Here is a 23,235-nt window from a genome sequence, read left to right on the forward strand (position 1 = left end):
ACCAACAACAGGCGACCACATGAAGTGTCTCCTCCAGGTATCCTCTCCTGCGACGAAGGATGCCAAGCTTGGGCTGATTTTCACAGGCGACAGGTCCTCTAAAGGACACCGATCTCCCCACACCATCAACAGGCAAGCACGTGGAGTGTCGCCTCCTTGTACCCTCTTTTTAAGCCAGGTTTCATACCAGACCGGAGCTCCGTGAATGTACAGAGGCACCCCTTTTTTGTGGGGGCCCCGGCAGCCCCACTGCATCACCACTGTTTAGCGGATGATGCAGGGAGATGGATGGTCCCTCTCCACTTCTCTGTTAAGGGGATGCTGGATTGCAGATACATCACTCTGCACTGTCTCAGGACAGCAGCGACAGGGTCAACTCTCCTGTAGTAGACCCACCATTATCTGACTGGCAACAGTAACCTTCTCCCGGAGGCAGTACAGTTCGCCAATCAAATCTCTCAAGCGGGAGACTGTGTGGTTCACGCCTCTTTAGTTGCGACTACTTGCGCTGCGTGGTCAACAGCAAATACCATTACAATCAAGGGCATTACGGCTCAAACAACGGAAAGCGGATCCCACATCCAATCAAGTCTCTGACATCACTCCCTTACCAGAGTGGTCGCAGAGTGGTCGGGTGTTTCAATGAGAAGTTGGAACCAATCCAGGCTGGCCACTACTTCTTCCCAGTCAGGGCATTTCCCTCACAGGAAGAAGGGATCGCGGGGTTCCTATGGACCCAACCAGCAGTGGAAGGGTTGTCCAAGACAGTCCAGATCCAAGGGACCGAGGACCCAAATGGATGGAAAAGTAAGGCCGATCCTGGACTTCAAATTTCTAACAGGTTTGCTAAGGTCCACCTTTTCCGGATGGAGTTCTTCTGTTCGGTCATTACCTGAAGGGGTATCAGGTGGAGCTTCTAGCATCCATCATCATTCAGGATGCTTACCTCCACATTCCGATTTCTTCCCCTTTAACAAAGATTTCTGCGTTTTGACATTAGCGAACGGCGTTTTCTGTTCGCGGCTTTACCCTTTGGCATTTTTACCGTTCAAGGGTCATGGCGGCTGTCAGGTCCATCTTCCACTCTTGGGGCATGGCCGTCCTGTCCTATCTGGAAGACTTTCTAGTCAAGGGACTGTACTTCCAAGACTACGCTGATTCTGGCTATGTCGCTTGCGATACACTTTCTCTCTTAAGCTTGCTGACAAACTTGAGCAGGTCTTCCCATTTCCAGTCCAGTGGATATCCTTTTTGAGGATGATCTTGGAGGGAGGGTGCTTCTCCCTCGAGACATGACCATTGGTCCCCCAACAGGGACCTTGCACGCTTTGTCACTCGTCCCCTCATTCCAGCCAATTTGCGATGATGGTTCTCACAAAAAATTATGGCGGCAATGGAAGCAGTCCCCTTCGCTCTGCTTGTCTCTGCGGGTCTCACAGGCTCTCAGATGGTGGATTTTGAGCCCCTCCTTTAACCAGGGGAGACCTTTTCTCCCGGTTTTATGGTTGGTAGTGTCTACCGATGCCAGTCTCCTGGGCGGAGGAACGTCACCATACTGCTCAAGGCCGCCGGTCAACTCGGGAACCCAGGCTCCCGATCAATGTTCTGGAAAACCGAGCTATTCGTCTAGCTCTACGGCAGTTCCACTGTCTTTCTAGCGGGTCACCCCATACGAGTTTCTATCAGTTAATGCCGCAACTGCGGCGTATGTCAATCATCAGGGGGGTACCGCAGCCGGGCAGCCATGGTCAGGGTAGCTTACATCCCAGGAGTAGGAATCTGGGCAGCAGACTTCCTCAACTGTCAAGGTCTCACCTCAGGCGAGTGGGAACTTCATCCAGAAGTCTTCCAACAGATCTGCCTTCGCTAGGGAACTCCGGAGGTAGAACAGATGGCGTCCAGATTGAACGCCGAAGTACTCGACTTCTAATTCAGGCTGGACTGTCACAACAAGTTGAGTGAATAGTGCTGTACGCCTGCCTTGGTATGCATTTTCTTTTGGGCAGGGATCACGGATGCATCTCCATTTTGTTTTCCTTAAATCAACCTAAATTCAGACCTGGCGCTCAGTTCGTTAAAAAAATCCAGATTTTGGCCTTATCGGTCATTTTCCAACAAAACTGCACGTAAGGACATAAATGCTAAGAGTTTTTCACATGTGGTACTTCTCTGTCGTACCACTGTATCTTTGGAACCTTAATTGGTCCTGGAATTCGTACAGAAGACTTCTTTTTTTGTTTTTAATCAGAATTGACGTTACTGTCATGGATGTTCGTCTTTTTCTGTGGTCACGTCATGCAGGTGAGTTTTGGAGCTAGTAGCTCTGTCCTTCCTGACGCCTTTCCTTATTTCCATTGTGGCAAGGTTGTCCTCGGGCTGTTTCCCGTTCCTTGTTCATAAGATGATATCGTACTTCCTCCGTTACGAGGACATCGTTCTTCCCTCGTCCTATTCGGCGCCAGTACACAAAGCGGAAAGAGTTCTCCGTACTCTGCACGAGTTACGAGTTCTCACAAGGCATGTATCGAGGGCGACGTAATTCTCAAGGTAGGTCGCTTTCTTTGGGCTTCCTGATGGTCACAAAAACGGGTTTTGCCACTTTTTCGGCTAGGATAGCCAGGTGGATTCGTTACTCCATCCAGGAGTTCTTCCTCGCAGAGGTCATCCTATCCCAGCAGGGATCAGGACACTCTCCACTCGGTCGATTGAGGTTTCTTGGGCCATGAGGCATCAGGCGTCGGCAGGGCAGACCTGCAATGCTGCGGTTCTTCTAGTCCGCACATATTCTTTAAACACTATCATATTCACATCCAGTCTTTCTGCAGATGTGAGTCTCGGCAAGCGGACTCTGCAGGTCGTGGTAGCACACTTTTAGGCAGCAGTTACGCAGGGCCTGATCTGTTATGTTGTCCCCACCCAGGGACTTCTTTGGGACGTTCCATGGTCTGTGTCCCCCGATTAGCTAAAGAAGAAATAGGGATTTTTGTGTACTCACCCTAAAATCCTTTTCTTCGAGCCAATCATTGGGGGACACCGCACCCACCCTGTTAATGGCTTTGTGCCTGTTTTGTGAGTTTCGTACCTGCGCTGTGATGTGACAGGTTGTATTCTTCTATGTTATTATTGATCTCCTACTGCTTTTGCACTTAACTGGTTCTCTGAGAGCCAGTGAGTGGTGTATACTGCAGAGGAGGAGCTAACTTTCTTTGTAATACTTTGTGTCAGCCTACTGGTGGCAGCAGCATACACCCACGGTCTGTGTCCGCCAATGATTGGCTCAGAGATTTTACGGTGAGTACACAAAAATCCCTATTTCAGCAGGTCGTTGTGTAATACAAGGTCATACCCTGTCCTCTACGGGCAGATATACTTTTTACATTTGCTTTCTAATAGTGGGGTAGTATATACCTCCCTAAATATATATTGTAAATGGATTCTACTTTTTGTGTGTTAGTATAATGCAGTCACTGCTTCCTGTAATAGAAAAACCACTGCCCATAAAGCCGAGACGCACAAGAAGGATCTTTCCCAATCATATCATTGCCACCCGTTGCTAATAAGTGAGAGGTTTCTATGTAAAGGTGACTGGTTGTTTAACGAAGCAGAAGAGCTCTGTCACATCCCATAGACGCGGAGACGGACCCCGGTGATCACTGACTGTCATGGTCCTGCCAGGCGTGTTATGTTATTTCAAGGCAGAATACAGTCTGCCCCCGTCATGAGGATAGAAATCTGTGATGGCTGCGGAGGACGCAGAGCATCGTTCTTATTAACACATTGGAATTTCATTTGTGTTCCTTTAAAGAGGATTTCCACCCGGGGCCGCCATCAGGGCATTACTGCCCTTACTGCTGTATGGGGCCCGGTGAACAGCAGTACGCAGAGTGGCCCACAGGTCTGGGCCCCGCTTATGTGCTACTGTTCATTGGGCCCCATCGTGCAGCTACAGTGCACAGGTCGATGCTGGGACCCGGGAGCTTTCCCAGAGCTGTGCACGGCCATCTTACCTTGACGGCTGCGCAGCTCCTGCTCCCTCCATCTTCGGTTGAGCCTAGACTGTATGGGCTCCTTCCAGGTCCTGACTGCAGCCCGTACAGTCTAGCCGGCTCACTAAGATGGCAGCTTCTCTTCCTGCCTGTGCCAAGTCAGAACATGCCCCCCGGTATGACATGCCCCGGGAAATGACCTCATACCTGCAGGGAGCCCATACAGTCTAGCATTTACCCTGGATGCAGAGCCGCGCTGCTGCAGAGCCGCGCTCCTGCAGAGCGACTGTGAGGTAAGTATACAAAACTTTTTTGTTTTCTGTACAAAATGAATTAAATGGGTGAGGAGAGGAGGAGGAATTGCACATGATGACAGGGGAAGGAGTAAGGGGGACTGCACATGATGATGTGGGGAGGAGGTTAAAAGGGGACGGCACATTATGTAAGGGGGATAAAGGGCGACTGCACATGATGATGTGGGGGCGATAAAAGGGACGGCACATTATGTGGGGAGGATAAAGGAGGACTGCACATGATGATGTGGGGAGGGGGGTTAAAGAAGACTGCACATGATGATGGGGGAAAAAGGGGGACTGCACATGATGATGTGGGGTGGGGGGTTAAAAAGGGACAGCACATGTTGTGGGGGGATAAAGGGGACTGCGCATGATGATATGGGGGGAATAAAAGGGACGGCACATGATGGGGGGGATAAAGGAGGACTGCGCATGATGATGGGGGGAAAAGGGGGACTGCACATGATGTAAGGGGGATGGCACATGATGATGCGGGGAGGGGATAAAGGGGGACCGCAAATGATGTGGGGAGGGGGGTTAAAGGGGGACCGCAAAAGATGATGTGGGGGTTTAAAGGGGGACTGCACATTATAATGTGGAGAGGGGAGTTAAAGGGGAACTGCACAGGATGTAGAGTAGGGTCCGGCCAAAAGAGTCTACCGTGTTGTGGTGGCAGCTTAAAAATTCTTTTGGCCAGAACAAAAGCTGCTGGCTATGTATGTGATCTGGTGTTTGATGGGAACCGTTAATATCCGATTGATGAGGACGTGGTGGAGAAGTTGAGTTTTTCCAAGAGCGAGCGGTAGGATGGTGGAGGAGGAGCTGGGGTGGAGCCTGGGCGGAGTCTCAAGGTGGCCCGAAAATTTTGCCAGTATAGGGTCCCGAAATTCCTAGTGGCAGCCCTGTCTGTAGGGATCAGACAGACCTAGGTAAGAATAAAAAGCTGAAAATGAATAGAAATGTTCATATGGTGCCTTTGATATCAAACTTGGAAGCAGAAAGAAAACGTGTGAATATGGTTTACTTAAAAAATAAAATAACACGAATTGTAGTAATAATTTCTCTCAGTATCTACAATTATCACCAATTTTACCCTACATCCGTACTTAAATTATTATTAACTGGTTGTAAGGTTATAATGTTTAAAGGTGTTAATCCAGAAAGTAAGTAAACTAACACAAACAAACTGAAATAAATGTGCAGGAGCAGCTGCTGTAGCCGCAATGCAAAAGAAAGAAAATTCTGCCAACGCAGATATGTAAACGGCCATATTTATTACACAGCTCCTAGAAATGTGAGGTTCTTAGCGCACATTTTGATCAAATTGTGCGAGCCCATCTGCCAACGACAAGGCGACCTCTTCAGATGGGACCTACACTAACACTACACTAACCGGTATAAATAAAGCCCCTATGTCTAAAGTTGTTGATCCAGAAGAAGGCAAAAAACCCTGGACACACTCAGCCAATTAGTGACTCAGGGAAAAAATTCCTTCTTGACCCCGGGAAAAGGCGATCAGTCCTAGAACCCTGGATCAAGCCGCCTAATGCTAATAAAATGCGTATATAGTGTTATATTAATAGAATAGCTGTTAATACTAGCTGACTACCTTGTTATGACAACTATTTCTCCATGTCCTATTTATACTACTGTAACTAATTGTTTATGTTGTTATTAATTATTATTAATGCTACACCCTAACAATCATAAGGTCCCTATGTTAATTAAACTTGCTGTTATAACTACTAATACTATTACTTTTACATTTTTATTCCTACTATTTTTTTACTATAATTACTACTTATTACAGTTTTCCCTACTAATATTAATATATTGCTGCTTTAATATTTTACCGCTCTTATTACTATTCTTTTTTAATACTTACCTCCCAGTATTTGCCGTTTATGATGTTACCGGCTGAGAGGTCCTAGCAGGATCGTCCAGATGATGTTCTTCTTTCCTCTCAAATACTGGTTAATATATTGGAGAATGTGGCACCGCGTGGTCCTGCTGCTTCTTCTGGCCTCTGTGCTGCTGCTTCTTCTGGCCTCTGTCCTGCTGCTTCTTCTGGCCTCTGTCCTGCTGCTTCTTCTGGCCTCTGTCCTGCTGCTTCTTCTGGCCTCTGTCCTGCTGCTTCTTCTGGCCTCTGTCCTGCTGCTTCTTCTGGCCTCTGTCCTGCTGCTTCTTCTGGCCTCTGTCCTGCTGCTTCTTCTGGCCTCTGTCCTGCTGCTTCTTCTGGCCTCTGTCCTGCTGCTTCTTTTTGCCTTTTTGTGGTCTTTCTTCTGGCGCCGATCTTAATTGTGATTTTGACCTTTTTCTTCTTCCTTTCTTCGTTTTGGGTTCCCTGCTCTTCATCCAGGTCCATGCACAGTACTTTAGCCCGCATTGCCCTTGCTTCTTGTTCTGTGATCTGGGTGGTCTTCATGGATGGTGCAGGCTGCTCTTCATATTCATGCCTTGATGTATATTTCTTCTGGGCTTCTGGGCTGGTCGGCATGAGGCACTAAGAAGACAGCAGATTAAGTTACTCTTGTAATAAGACATACCTATACACCCTTGTAAAATTAAAGGCAACGATATAGTCGTCTTCTCGCTAACCTCCATCTTGTAGAGGGGTGACGGCAGAAGCTTCATACAGAAGGCCAGTCTTCTGAATGCCTCCTCCGGTGTGATGTCAACTGAAGAGAAAAGAACCAAATATAAAGATCATTCATAATCATACAGAGAGGATGTGACAGGGCGGCACTACTGACCGCCATATTGCTAACCATCCCGCTAAATTCTAGGAACAGAAATATCAGTAAGAAGAAGCTTGAAAAATGTGTTTTGTACATGGAAGATGGAATCCTACTGTAGCCTTCATGGCCAGTGATAGGATTCCCCTCTCTACCTATGAAGCTCATGTTCTGCTCAGACCGGCGATGCCAACCTCTGTTGGGGAAAATTACTGGAAACCTAACACATCCCAAAGATAAAGAAAGTTGAAGCCTTTGGGAGCCGTCTGACCACAGGACAGAGAATGGTCGTATCTCACCTGATCCAACGCAGGATGAAGGTCCGGTCCACATGGTCTCGCTGTGGTCTTCACTCGTGTCGAAATCTATCAAAATCCTTTAAAATAGCAGAACAGTCAGACTGAGTTTTTGGCACTTGGGCAGATGCCATTGACCAGGGTGTACGGTTACGTTTTGGGCAGATGCCATTGACCAGGGTGTACTGTTACGTTTTGGGCAGATGCCATTGACCAGAGTGTACGGTTACGTTTTGGGCAGATGCCATTGACCAGAGTGTACGGTTACGTTTTGGGCAGATGCCATAGACCAGGGTGTACGGTTACGTTTTGGGCAGATGCCATTGACCAGGGTGTACTGTTACGTTTTGGGCAGATGCCATTGACCAGAGTGTACGGTTACGTTTTGGGCAGATGCCATTGACCAGAGTGTACGGTTACGTTTTGGGCAGATGCCATTGACCAGGGTGTACTGTTACGTTTTGGGCAGATGCCATTGACCAGAGTGTACGGTTACGTTTTGGGCAGATGCCATTGACCAGAGTGTACGGTTACGTTTTGGGCAGATGCCATTGACCAGAGTGTACGGTTACGTTTTGGGCAGATGCCATTGACCAGAGTGTACGGTTACGTTTTGGGCAGATGCCATTGACCAGAGTGTACGGTTACGTTTTGGGCAGATGCCATTGACCAGGGTGTTCTGTTACGTTGTGGGCAGATGCCATAGACCAGGGTGTACGGTTACGTTTTGGGCAGATGCCATTGACCAGAGTGTACGGTTACGTTTTGGGCAGATGCCATTGACCAGAGTGTACGGTTACGTTTTGGGCAGATGCCATTGACCAGGGTGTTCTGTTACGTTTTGGGCAGATGCCATAGACCAGGGTGTACGGTTACGTTTTGGGCAGATGCCATTGACCAGGGTGTACTGTTACGTTTTGGGCAGATGCCATTGACCAGAGTGTACGGTTACGTTTTGGGCAGATGCCATTGACCAGAGTGTACGGTTACGTTTTGGGCAGATGCCATTGACCAGAGTGTACGGTTACGTTTTGGGCAGATGCCATTGACCAGAGTGTACGGTTACGTTTTGGGCAGATGCCATTGACCAGAGTGTACGGTTACGTTTTGGGCAGATGCCATTGACCAGGGTGTTCTGTTACGTTTTGGGCAGATGCCATAGACCAGGGTGTACGGTTACGTTTTGGGCAGATGCCATTGACCAGAGTGTACGGTTACGTTTTGGGCAGATGCCATTGACCAGAGTGTACGGTTACGTTTTGGGCAGATGCCATTGACCAGAGTGTACGGTTACGTTTTGGGCAGATGCCATTGACCAGGGTGTTCTGTTACGTTTTGGGCAGATGCCATAGACCAGGGTGTACTGTTACGTTTTGGGCAGATGCCATTGACCAGGGTGTACTGTTTCGTTTTGGGCAGATGCCATTGACCAGGGTATACCGTTACTGGAAACTTTGAGAAACGCCGTTTGTGTGTTTAGGAGGCATTGCCGGGGCAAAGGCAACATTGGGCAATGTGCAGGATATAACGGTTATACATCCAATATCTGCCCTCCCCCATTATTCTGTGCTGTATATGGAGGAATATTCAGAATAATTGACTTAGGTCCATTCTCCGTTGTTTATGGAGGATGGAGCTGATGTTATATATTGGACCCATCCAATAAGATGTGACCGCGGAGTATCAGCCTCCGTCTCCTCATCATGTACATGCCTCTACGTGACGTATTGGGGTAAATATGAACAATTAGTAACAGAACATCTCGGGTTATTCTGTATGAATATGTGATGAGATAAATCAGCCGTCACATATATAATATTATGGTTGTTCCTTCCCGGGGAAATATCTGGCTATTCACTGCTTGCGTCGAGAAACACGTGATGGTGTCTCTGCAGCTTCTTTACTTGCATCTGCATATTTCCCATAAGGGATGGGGGCAGTGTTCTGGAATCACTGCGTTGAGAAACACGTGATGGTGTCTCCGCGGTGTTGGATGTTTTGGTCTCCCCGAGGCCAATCATCTGTGCCTTTATAACATATATAATATTAGGCTGGGTTCACACTGCGTTAGTGTGACCCGTTTAACGGACTACGTTACACCGCGGCATAACGCGGTGTAATGTAGTCCGTTAACGCCGCCATTACTTTCAATGGCGGACGCATCGCTAGCGCACGCCCACAATGGGCGTGCGCTAGCAATGTGCCGTCATTGAGTGACGGACCCGAGACGCGGGCTGCAGCGTTTCCGGGTCCGTCACTGCTAGCGCTGTGCAAACGTCGGCACTTGCGTTAGTGCAGTCCGTTTAACGGATGTGTTGAACGGACTGCACTAACGCAGTGTGAACTTAGCCTTACAGGTTTATACCTGACATGTCGCGGTGGCCGCAGGTTTCTGTCTTCACTCTCCGCTGAGATAGAACAGACTGAGAATAACTGACGTTTGTGTTTTTTTTTTTTTTTCAAATTCAAATCTAGCAATCCTATTGGTTGTTTATTGCCATGGTGACCGAAGTCACTGATAATTTATAGGGACATGACGGTATTATTGCACTCTAGTGTATTTGACTATATGTAACTCCCCTTTGACACCATGTAAGCACATGGAGATGTGTTGTAATTCCCTGCACAGATTTTTAGGCGCAAATACTATGGACCATGTGTCTCCATCCTGCCCCATCTGTCTCCTTCCTGCCTCATGATCCTGCACCATGTGACATGGTGCAGGATGGAGACACATGGTTCAGGATGATGGGGCAGGATGGAGACACATGGTGCAGGATCATGGGGCAGGATGGAGACACATGGTGCAGGATCATGGGGCAGGATGGAGACACATGGTGCAGGATCATGGGGCAGGATGGAGACACATGGTGCAGGATCATGGGGCAGGATGGAGACACATGGTGCAGGATCATGGGGCAGGATGGAGACACATGGTGCAGGATCATGGGGCAGGATGGAGACACATGGTGCAGGATCATGGGGCAGGATGGAGACACATGGTGCAGGATCATGGGGCAGGATGGAGACACATGGTGCAGGATCATGGGGCAGGATGGAGACACATGGTGCAGGATCATGGGGCAGGATGGAGACACATGGTGCAGGATCATGGGGCAGGATGGAGACACATGGTGCAGGATCATGGGGCAGGATGGAGACACATGGTGCAGGATCATGGGGCAGGATGGAGACACATGGTGCAGGATCATGGGGCAGGATGGAGAATCATGGGCAGGATGGAGACATGGTTCAGGATCTTGGGGCAGGATGGAGACATGGTTCAGGATCATGGGGCAGGATAGAGACTCATGGTTCAGGATCATGGGGCAGGATGTAGACATGGGGCAGAATCATGGGCAGGATGTAGACATGGGGCAGGATGGAGATACACGGGGCAGGATTATGGGGCAGGATGGAGACACATGGTGCAGGATTATGGGGCAGGATGGAGACACATGGTGCAGGATCATGGGGCAGGATGGAGAATTATGGGCAGGATGGATACATGGTGCAGGATGGAGACACATGGTTCAGGATCATGGGGCAGGATAGAGACACATGGTTCAGGATCATGGGGCAGGATGGAGACACATGGGGCAGGATTATGGGGCAGGATGGAGAATCATGGGCAGGATGGATACATGGTGCAGGATGGAGACACATGGTTCAGGATCATGGGGCAGGATAGAGACACATGGTTCAGGATCATGGGGCAGGATGTAGACATGGGGCAGGATGGAGACACATGGGGCAGGATTATGGGGCAGGATGGAGAATCATGGGCAGGATGTAGACATGGGGCAGGATGGAGACACATGGTTCAGGATCATGAGGCAGGATGTAGATATGGGGCAGAATCATGGGCAGGATGTAGACACATGGGGCAGGATTATGGGGCAGGATGGAGACACATGGTTCAGGATGATGGTGCAGGATGGAGACACATGGTGCAGGATGAAGAATCATGGGCAGGATGGAGACATGGGGCAGGATGGAGACAGATGGTTCAGGATCATGGGGCAGGATGGAGACACATGGGGCAGGATGGAGACATGGGGCAGGATTGAGACACATGGGGCAGGATTATGGTGCAGGATGGAGACACATGGTGCAGGATGGAGAATCATGGGCAGGATGGAGACATGGTTCAGGATGATGGGGCAGGATGGAGACAGATGGGGCACGATGGAGAATCATGGGGCAGGATGTAGACAGACGGGACATCACCTAGAGACATCACTGGTGAATCAGTGTGTTACCTGTACACTGACACAATACACTGTATACTATATACAGAGCTTCTGTGTACAATGTCACCAGTGATCACTGGATTACCTTTACACTGACACTATATACAGATCTCCTGTGTACAATGTCACTGGTGATCACTGTATTACCTGTACACAGACAGTGCATACTAAGTACAGATCTCCCATGTATAATGGCACTTATGGTGATATTAGTATAGTGTTTTTTGTTAATGATCAGTATTGTAGTATTCGGTCACTATGTGGTGGTAATATGTGGTCCGGCCATGGTGTGGCTGTATTTGTTCCTTGTATGTGGTATTATACGTCACTATGTGGTGGTAATATGTTGTGGTAATATGTTGTCTGGTCATGGCGTGGTGCTATTTTTTCCTTGTATGTTGTATTAATTGGTCACTGTGGTGGTAATATATTGTCTGGTCATAATGTGGCGGTATTTATTCCTTGTATGTAGTATTATTCGGTCACTGGTGGTAATATGTGATCTGATCATGTTGTGGCGGTATTTGTTCCTTATATGCGGTATAGGTCACTATGTGGTGGTAATATGTGATTTGGTCATGATGTGGTGGTATTTGTCCCTTGTATGTGGTATTATTGGTCATTTTAAAAATTGAGAAATAAATAAAAATATACCTAAATTGTATTGGATATTTTAACAAATGATTAACGGGATAGAGTAGAGTAGAGTAGAGTAGAGCTCGGCCAAAAGAGTCTACCTTGTTGTGGTGGCGGATTAAAAAATCTTTTGGCCAAATCAATAGCTGCTGGCTATGTGTGTGATCTGGTGATGGGAACTGTTAATGTGTGATTGGTGAGGATGTGGTGCAGAAATGGAGTTTTTCCAAGAGAACGTGGTGGGACTGTGGACAGATCGTGGGGTGGAGGCGGGGCTGGGTTGGAGTCTCAAGGGGGCCCCGAAAATGTTGCCAGTATGGGGCCCTGAAATTCCTAGTGGCAGCCCTGTTTCCACCTAAAATAAAGTCTCAAGGAGGCAGCCGGGTTGTATGTATGGTGCAGCAGGTGGAGCGGCACTTCACTTTTACTTTCGGCACCTGTGTAACCAAACGCGTCTATCAACTCCTGGCTGTGGATAAGAGAGAACGGGAGCCTCAACTACCTTATTTTAGGGTTGGGTGGGAATCCCACCAGTGGAAACTAAGTCACCCAAAGATTTAACAGCCAGCCATTGCATTATCCCTTTAATACCGTGAGAATGGTGCACGTGTATTTTTCTCTTTTGCGGTTTGCACCACATTGTCCAGAAGGAAATTCTCAAATCACTTGTGGATAATACACATTATGCAACATTAAAAATACAACAGCAGGAAAAGCCGTGGAATTATAGATATCACAGGGTGGGTGGATTTGTTACTGATCTGTAAATGAGGGAAAAATTAAAACAACATTTTCAAAAACCTTTTGAATTTTTCAGTATGGAGTATGAGTGCCACATGCAGAAATCCCCCCGCTCTTACAGCCTTGGCTGCTATCAGTGAGGTTATTAATGGTCATCTGAGAAATGTAATGTTGTGCTGGATGCACTTGGGAAAATCATCAAGATCCTCTGCTGGCAGCTCCCTTTGCAATTACCAATGACGTCCCAGATGTTCTTCATGGTAGACAAGTTGGAGACGCTGCAGGCCATGGAAGTATGTTTAGACCATACAAACTGCTTACAGTAGCATGGTCAGTGTGCTGATTGTAGTACTATGAGCAGCTTGCATGGCCTAAACGTGCTACCAGTTTCTCCAGACTTGTCTCCCCATCATTGGTGACATTGGTTGACAGTTACAAAAGGTGCTGCCAGCTGTGGATCTTGATGATTTGCCCAACTGTATTTAGCGCGACAGAACATTCCTCAGACAGCAATTAATAACTTCACTGATCGCAGCCAATGCTGTAAGCTGAATATATTTACAATGTTATGGTAACTATGTACATTTGTTTTTTTCAACATTTTTAATGATTTGCATAAGTCTATCCATCCTGTGATTTCCATAACTCCACGATTTTTCCTGTTGAGGTTGAACATACTGAGTGTATGGTGGAAATTGCCCCATCTGGAATAACTTGGCACAAATTGAAACAAAATCTCGTAAAGTGCCTTCCATTATGCAGAATGTCCCCGCAGATCTCAGCAGTGCAAAAGATGTCATCTAGCTACTTATCCGTCCTTTCCCGAATATTTTAGTATCTAATTGTTTGGTTTTCTATGGTCATACGCTTCCAGTTAGCTGATTGAATAATTAAGGCCGTTTTTAGCTGCGGTTAACGAGCTGATCCTATTATTATATATTACATTATGTAACGTGTATCACATGGATGCTGACCTTCTTCTCTTTTTCTTTCGACTCTTTGTTTTAGGGAATTCAGCAGAAGCGCCCATCGGAGGCGCAGAACGCGATTCTCAGACGTCATTTCTTGGAGCTGACTCAGAGCTTCATCATTCCTCTGGTAAGTGTCTATAATTCCTGACATCCAGCTTCTCTTCTTGGGATAAGTCCTAAAATCCTATATATACACTTTCATATTTAAAGGGGTTCTCTTGTGAAAACAAGTCATCACCTATCCAAGGGATAACTCATTGATCGGTAGGGGTCCGACAGCTGGGAATAATACCAATCGGGCAGAACAGGAGACTTTACACCTCTTAGAATGGATCGACAGTGTGCATGGTCCACCTTTTTACTATATTTCTTCTCTTTGGGGCTGCTGACAGTTTTTTCCCGCAGCCATAAAGAATGGCTCTCTCTTCTATGCCTTTTGAACTCCAAATTAATAAGCTTTCTTTTATGAGTGTTCAGGAAACCAACACAGCACAGCCTTGTATGGTGTACCCAGGATTTCTAGTTAATTGGCACATGTAGGCACTTTAAATAGTGTCACAGACAAGGGAATAGAATAGAGCCAATAGGAATTTTTAGGGACGTGAATAGAAATGTGAAACTTCCCGCCCATAAGTGTCTTTTGATCACCATTATATAGAATTTATAAGACAAGACACATGCTACATACTCAGAATGGATTCTGTCTTCTCACCGTGGGGTTAAAAGTTCCACGTTGTACCTAAAAGTGCGGGTCTCTGCAATATGGACCCCCACGGATCAATACTCGTTTTCAGTCCCTTTAACCCTTACTTATCTGCCTGTAGGAACGATATGTTGCCAGCCTGATGCCTCTGCTGAAGAGCATCTCTCCGTGGAAGGTTAGTAGACGCGGACTTCTGTAAAGGTTTAATGTTTGTTGTTTTTGGTTGGATGTTTTTATATCGCCTCCATGTATTCTTCGTGCAGAGTCCTCCGCAGCTTAAGCCCTTCAGTCAGGAGGAGTTCATGAAGACGTTGGAGAAGACGGGACCTCAGCTCACGTCTCGGTTAAAAGGAGACTGGATTGGCCTGTACAGGTCAGTATTGTTCTTGGCTTTTATAATGGGATCTTAATTCACAGCTCTTCTTTATTAGACATTTAAATCATCGTGATGTAGAGACCGGCGGGGAGAGGGGAGTCTCACATCGGGAAAAAATGCACCAAAAACTGCGTGATTTGTGGCAGATTGGATTTACTGCAGCAAGTTTCTGTAGCATTATCTATCCTGTCGTTGTTATACTGTCTAATAGATTTTTCAAAACAATCTTTTAGTTTTCTATGACACATCGGAGGCCATGGCGACCATTGGCTCCCCACGATCATGCTGCAGGGAGCTGATACAGTGACAGAGGGAGCAATCTTCTTCTGTCACACTCTGTACATTTCAATAACAATTTCTGCATGTAAAGAGTTAATGCTGCAAGCTCAGACAGCACTTAATTTAATCTTCTATTTCCCTGGCTTACAAAGATATATAGAGCTCTGAACCCGGGAGAATAATCTCCCATAGTGATAAAATTACTGCCGCTGTCTCCCTTGTGCCGTACGGAGCCGGCTGAGCCCACGCCATACAGTGATGGCACACGGCCACCATACATGTACGGTCCACGATTTGTGGACTTTACGTGGCTCTCCTGGCTCAAACTCAGCTATCTCATAGGCATGTATGAGGTTGTCGGGATCTGCGGCCGGTCCGGAAATCGCGGTCTGTACACGGACCCTGAGACTGGAACATGTGCAGTCCTACTGGTAACGTCTCAATCATTGTAACTTTACATGGGACTTGTACTGAACCCCTTTTATAAGCGTATGCCAGAAAAGCCCAATTCTTATACCAATTTTTTTTTTCTTTAATGAATGAAGACATTTCTTGAAGTCCCCAAACTTTGACGGCTGGTTCAGAGCTCGCAGAAAAGAAATGATGCAGAAGTTGGAGGCTCTTCAGCTCGAGGCACTTTGTAATGAGGTAATTGGTCCAATATTCACACTTGACTTCACCCGGCACTGCCGCCGGCACTCGGGACAGGAGTGTACATAGAAATCCATGCAGCTGCACAGTCCCAAGTGCCGGCGGCAGTGCCGGGGATTGAGGCGAGAGACTTACATTGCACTCGCAAGTGTGACCCCGGCCTAAGGGTGCAGGTCGTGAGGACCAAACTTCCCCCCTGTGTTCTAACTTGAACTCTACACTCTTGGCGCTATATACTCCTATACCCATTATACCTGGATGGGGCCCAGGTTGAGGGTGGGGACACAATATAACTGGCAGGGGCCCAGAATGGGGGGTATTACACCTGGAAGGGGCCCAGGATGATGAATGGACATGATACCTGAATAGGGCCCAGTAGCCCCAGAAGGGGCCAACGATGGGGGGGGGGGGCATTATACCCAGAAGGGGCCAACGATGGGTGGGCATTATACCTGGAAGGGGCCCAGCAAGCGGGTGAGTGGACGTTATACCTGGAAGGGGCCCAGGATGGGGGGATATTATACCTGGAAGGGGACCAGCATTGGGAAAGTGGGACATTATACCTGGAAGGGGCCCAGGGTGGGGGGGGGGGGTATTACACTTGGAAGGGGCCCAGGTTGATGAGGGGACATTATACCTGAATGGGGACCGGTAGGCGGGGAACATTATACCCTGAAGGTGCCCACGATGGAGGGGGGGTATTATACCTGGAAGGGACCCAGCAAGGGGGAAGGTGAGGGGACATTATACTTGGAAGGGGCCTAGGATGTGGGGACATTATACCTGGAAGACGCCCAGCATTGGGGGCATTATACTTGGAAGGGGCCCAGCAAGGGTGGTGAGGGGACATTATACCTGGAAGGGGCCTAGGATGGGGGGATATACCTGGAAGGGGCCCAGCATGGGGGGGGGGGGAATTATACTTGGAAGGGGCCCGGGAAAGGGGGGTGAAAAAACATTTTACCTGGAAGTGGCCCAGGATGGGGGGGGGGGGGGATATTATATCTGGAAGGGGCCGGGTTGTTGAGTTTGGTCAGGTCAAGTGAGCTGCGAGTGGTTCGGACATCACGCTCTGGGAATGTCAGATGTGTGAAACCCTATAAAGGGAGTATAAAAGAAAGATATACAACTTGGTATTACATTGTAATTAAGGTGCCCTGATCCACAGATATTATCACTGGTTCTAGCTTGGGGTTGACTCATAAAACTTTTCCTGTGTGTGAAGGGGGCTGGCTGAATGTTCATTACAATAACCCTCCTATCTGTCACATATGTTAAATAAGGGGGCTCAGTTAGCTATTGAAATTAGCCTGTCAGCCAGACCCCATTATTTGTTATATAGGACAGATCAGAGAGATGGATATTGTTTGTATCCATAGCTGAGCCAGCCCCCTTATCTTTCACAGACATGATAAGTAAGGGTAAGGGGTCTGGTTCCCATACATTTTCGTAGCTGAGACAGCCCCCTTGTCTATCACACATAAATTAGGGGTCTGGATTGGCTATGGAAATGAACACTCAGCCAGCCCCCTTAACACACAATACAGGTCACATTGTGTCAAGCACAAATCTGAAGTGGATATCCGTTATTGATGGAGTGGACTGAGTCGTCCTTTCTTTGTGTCTTGAGTTTAGGATTTGCTCATCTGGGTTCAGGAACACACTGAGGTGGAGTCTGTGGATTTGGTGTTGAAACTTAAAAATAAACTGGTGAGTATCAGCAACTGATTTATTTATGGGCTTTGTGCAACTAAAATCCTAAATGTGTTCTTTATTTGAACCAGATGATGACCAACTCCTTAAAGGGGCTGTCCACTACTAGACATTCCCTTCTTAATTGGACTGGAGAAATGGTGAAAAAAAAAAAAATGACCGCACCACTCATCTGCTTTCAGTACACTGCCCGTCTATTGGTGCACTGGCATCAACATCTGGCGGTGTAACATGAGCCCTGCCACCAGCCAGCCAGTAGTGGACAACCCCTTTAACAGATGGCGTAACTAGAGTCCTATGGGTGCCAGTACAAAATTTAGAGCTTTCTAGATCCTGTAAAGACATATATTTGTTCCCCATATAACAATGTCCCCCATCCTTGGACCCTTCTAGGTATAATATCCCCCTTCCTGGTACAATGTCCCCTGTCCTGAGCCCCTTCTAGGTATAATATCCCCCTTCCTGGTACAATGTCCCCCATCCTGGGCCACTTATAGGTATGATATCCTCCTTCCTGGTACAATGTCTCCTGTCCTGAGCCCCTTCTAGGTATAATATCCCCCTTCCTGGTACAATGTCCCCTGTCCTGAGCCCCTTCTAGGTATAATATCCCCCTTCCTGGTACAATGTCCCCCATCCTGGGCCACTTATAGGTATGATATCCTCTTTCCTGGTACAATGTCTCCTGTCCTGAGCCCCTTCTGGGTATAATATTCCCCTTCCTGGTACAATGTCCCCCGTCCTGGGCCCCTTCTAGGTATAATATCCCCCTTCCTGGTACAATGTCCTCTGTCCTGGGCCCCTTCTAGGTATAATATCTCCCTTTCTGGTACAATGTCTCCTGTCCTGAGCCCCTTCTAGGTATAATATCCCCCTTCCTGGTACAATGTCCCCCATCCTGGGCCCCTTCTAGGTATAATATCCCCCTTCCTGGTACAATGTCCCCCGTCCTGGGTCCCTTCTAGGTATAATATCCCCCTTCCTGGTACAATGTCCCCCATCCTGGGCCCCTTCTAGGTATAATATCCCCCTTCTTGGTACAATGTCCCCCATCCTGGGCCCCTTCTAGGTATAATATCCCCCTTCCTGGTACAATGTCCCCCATCCTGGGTCCCTTCTAGGTATAATATCCCCCTTCCTGGTACAATGTCCCCCATCCTGGGTCTCTTCCTGGTAAAATTTCTCCCATCCTGGGTCTTTTCTAGGTAAAATATCCCCCTTCTAGGTATAATGCCAACCCTGGGCCCCTTTCAGGTATAATGTATCCTCCCCCCCCCCCCCCCCCCCCCCCTCCCACCAATCCTGGGCCCTTTTCAGGTATAATGCCCCCCCCCCCCCCCCCCATCCTGGGCCCCTTTCAGGTATATTGCCCCCATCATGTGGAGGAGCAGGCAGCTGACATCGGCGTGCCTGCCATAGTGCATGACGTCGTTGCTGACATACCCTCCATTCAGTAGATCTGCAGGGAGCCCGGGGCTTGTGGCCACATTACACCAGCCTTAATCAGATCCTTTCATCTCCCTTATCTGTTCTGAATTCATATTCTTGTATTCCCATAGAACAACAATTCTTCAGCTTTCCATAGATCTCTGCATTTTGTCTTTCCTCTGTTATTCCTCCTGGAGGCACAGGGGTAGGACCTTCCCTTCTCCTGGTCCCTCGGGGGTGTCACTATACAGTCTCCTCCTGTCCAATCAGTGTTAGCAATGTTGTGACACGCCCTGAGGATGAGAAATGGAGTTCTCATTGTATTCCTATATTTCCAGGAGGAATAAAAGAGGAACGGCACAATATAGTGTTATAAGACCAGATGCTCTGGAATTGCTACTGCAATGATTAGTTCCATCTTCATAAATGGATATTCCCGGACTGTGCTTACAAGAAGAATCACCCATGTAATTTACTGCTTACTAAAATTTGCATTGGTTCTTCAGATATTAACATTTTAGTTTATATCTCGTTGCCAAGGAGACCGACCACCTGTGCTCTAGCTTGTAAGCACGGCATTGTATTTGGTCGTGATTAGGAGGTATCATCGATCCTGGATAACTTTAAAAACAGTGCTTACAAGCTTAACAGAAAAGGGCTTGCAAGCACTGCGCAGGTTTTACTGTCTGTTTACAGCTTGTTGTCTTGGAGACCGACCACCACTTCTAGACTTCAGAACCTGCCCAGTGCTTACAAGCTCTTTTCCGTTGCGCTTATAAGCACTGTTTTGAAGCTGGAATGCGTTGCCACCTTCTAATCCTAGCGAGCTTCAGAGACTACTTACAAGAGACACCAGCGGTGGTCGGTCTCCAAGGCAACGAGCTGTAAACAAAAGGAAAATGTTAATATCTCAGAAACGGCAACATTTTTTAATAGTAAATTGTAAAATTGCTTGTTTTTACGACTCCTATCTGACAATGTCCGTCTATGAAGACGGGAATAATCCTTTTAATGAAGAATACAGGTATTTAATAAAACGGACATGTCAGCGGAGCCAAGAGGTGTTTGTAATTTTGGGAAAGCGCCTACATTTATTGTATGGATGGTTTCTTTACTGATCTGTTTGGCGATTTACAGGCTTTGGCACAAAGAGAGCAACTACCTGTGAGCGCAGGAACACTACAGAGGCTGCAGGGACAGGTGGACATCATCATTCAGGAAGTGCCCGAAGACCTGCAGGAGATCTTACTGAAAACCTCCAGCTCGTGAAACGCGTGGGTCCAGGCAATAAGACACTGACCGTGGTATGAGCGCAGCACCGCACGGCCGCGCAGCACCGCACGGCCGCGCACCCTTCACTTCTCCTATAGTGATTGTCGGTGGCTCAGCCACGGGTCAGGGCTTTTTGAGTCCCCCTGGTGCGAGGCTGAAGGCCTCCTTACTACTGTACCCAGAGGAGAATCCATATCTGGTATATTTTTATATAATATTGTGCTATGGGCGCAGTAACATACGGACATCGATAGGAGGAAAGCAAAACCATGATGGATTTTAGAAGTAACCGGATCTGGATCATGACGTCTGATTGTATTCCTTACTTTCTAAGAGATTTGTTACCCTTTTTATGCTCTTAATAATCATGCACAGTGAGCGGATGGGGAAGGGAGAAGCCATACTAGCTTTTTTTGGAAATCATATAATTGAATTTTCCCCTTAAATACCGTCACTATGCGCCTTGTAGAAGCTGCTTCTAACTGCTGCTCAGCAAAGATCTTCAAATATTATGTGTATGCTAATTCCCCTGTCGGAGTCTTTTTTTTTTTTTTTTTTTTCATATCCACTGGTTATATTCACGGTTACTGAGGGTCGGACCATAGGAACCCCACTGTTCCTGAGAATAGGGGTCAAAAGGACCCCCTATGTGAGTAGAACCCCACTTACGGCAGCTGTGGTTCATTCATTCATTTATTCAGAAGTCTCAGTGGTCAGACCCCCCAGCCATAAGGGCAGCCTGGACTCTTAGACGACCCATATGCCTTCTAATGCGTTGCTGCTGGTTTGATGGGGTCCGGGTAATAAGACCTCCAGAAAAAAAAAAAAAAACAGCTCTGAAGAGCGCTGCTCCGGAGGCTGAAATTGCCCGCTCCTGCATGCCGTGTGTGCACAGAGCGATGTGCGGGTTTTACTTGTAATAATTGCTGATGGTTTCTGCACCAAATTGTTAAACAATGGCGCATATAGTTCACAATTTGTCGCAAAACAATAAAAATGTTTTTTTTTTTTTTTGGGGGGGGGGGGGGGGGGGGAGGGGGCAAAAATATTCATTTGTGACCGTTCCACTAAAATATCGCACAATTTGTACAGAATTTCCAGTCGTCCATCACATCACTGTGGAGTACGTTTGCAATAAACATTTTGCCATTTTTTTTAAATGATGCAATTGATGAATCGACCAAAAACCTCCAGACCACGACCACGATGATGATCATGGGTTAAAAAAACAACAAAAAAACAGACAAAAATAGAACATAAAAGGGCATAAATTAAAAGAATGAGCACAAATGAAAATTGGGCGCAAAACAACTAAAGCTAGAAAAAAACAATTCTGGTCCTATGTGTCCGTGCACCGCTCAGCATCGTGAGTATCGCCATTTAGAGCAATTATTGACCAATCAGGAGCCTCGCCCCCACTGATTGGCAGATTAATATTAAGTACACTTTAACACCGTTCCATTGGATCATCAACCATGTGGAATTAATGTTTTTTCCCCCAAAACTTTGACTGTTACAAGTTGAAACCTTTTCTCTTTGTAATTTTCAATTAATATTGATTATCTTCAGTATTTTACATTTCCGTTGACTTAATTTATGCTGTTTTATATGTACATTGTACCCTCTCCCCATAATGGTTTGCAGCAATAAATTATTTTTAACTTGTCGCTTTGGACACTTGTGATACAGAGAGGTAAAACATACTTGGGGAAAACACAGACATGCAGCCGCGGGGACTCGAACATATTTTTCGAGCACGACGAATTCACTCTTTTAGGACCCGAGCATGCTCAGATAACACCTTATCCCAGCACATTCGCTCATCACTAATAGCTACCTCCTTTTTTAGAGAACTGACCCCACTGATTGCTAAAATCAATGGGCAGCAGAAGCGTACTGAGTAAGTGATGTACAAACATGTAGACTTTTTATGAGCCCATACCGTTCACAAGCTGATCAATTGCGAGCATACACAGTGCCCAGTCGAACGCTTCCGCCTTTTCCTTTTTATGTTGAGGCTCTCTCTGCTCCTGTACCTCATCGATCAAAACTTCTAAAACTTTTGTGAAACAACTTCTAAAGAGCAACTAGATGGTTAATTGCCTTATTTTACATTGGTCTCTCTCAAAAACTATGCTTTGATGCGGTTTCATATGCCTTTTAGAAGCTGCTTCTAACTGCTGCTCAGCAAATATCTTCATATAGTATGTGTATGGTAATTCCCCTGTCTTGAGTCTTTTTTTCTTTTTCAAACCTCTAGACTTAGACAGGGTATTCCTGTTCTTGGATTGTTTGAATATAGTGCATCGATCTTTTCTGAGCAGCAGTTGAATGCAGTTTGTAAAGGAGCATGAACTGATCTTTGGGACAGCACAGCAGCATAGTGTTTGGGAAAGAAGGAAGCAGAATAAGGTAATGAAGTACAGTACCAACAATCTTAGTTTTGCAGTTCTTAGAAGATAATTGAAGAAAAAGTTTAGTTACTCTGACTGTACAGGGGACCTTGTGGCCCAAATTACACAGACAGTACAATATATTTAGCATTGAAACACTTAATAGGAGCAATATTCACAGTTTCCTAATTTCTAATATGGGAAAAACTATTGCTTTACCCCACAGGTGAAATAAAATATTACCACCATAGAATTTTGTGACTTCTTTTAAATTTGGGAACTAATTTATGGCTGTTTTCAGACAGCAGTAATGTGGGTTTTATTATGGTCGCGGTACCTGGACCTCAAGCAATTGTACTGAACCATAGTTTACTAAGTGGGGATCTGCTTCTTAAATGCTATGGCCATAGTGGATATCATTTGGTTAATAAAATACCTCTAAGTTTCCATTCTTTCATTCATTTCCAGACCCTTTGATAAGCAGTTTACAGCGAGATCCAGTTTTC

At 46.7% G+C, this 23,235-nt stretch overlaps 1 protein-coding gene across 1 annotated transcript in view; it reads left to right on the forward strand.

Moving 5' to 3' along the window:
* DENND6A (DENN domain containing 6A) overlaps positions 1-21,558 on the forward strand; it is a 67,049-nt gene extending 45,491 nt beyond the window's left edge. The window contains exons 15-20 of the mRNA XM_069736673.1: positions 13,952-14,041; positions 14,739-14,792; positions 14,881-14,990; positions 15,818-15,920; positions 17,559-17,633; positions 20,202-21,558. Coding sequence (XP_069592774.1) covers positions 13,952-14,041; positions 14,739-14,792; positions 14,881-14,990; positions 15,818-15,920; positions 17,559-17,633; positions 20,202-20,333 — 564 coding nt within the window. The 3' untranslated portion in view covers positions 20,334-21,558. The remainder of the gene's footprint in view (positions 1-13,951; positions 14,042-14,738; positions 14,793-14,880; positions 14,991-15,817; positions 15,921-17,558; positions 17,634-20,201) is intronic.
* Positions 21,559-23,235: the final 1,677 nt, after the last annotated feature.

This window comes from Ranitomeya imitator, chromosome 8 (genome assembly GCF_032444005.1).
Source record: "Ranitomeya imitator isolate aRanImi1 chromosome 8, aRanImi1.pri, whole genome shotgun sequence".
NCBI lineage: Eukaryota > Metazoa > Chordata > Amphibia > Anura > Dendrobatidae > Ranitomeya > Ranitomeya imitator.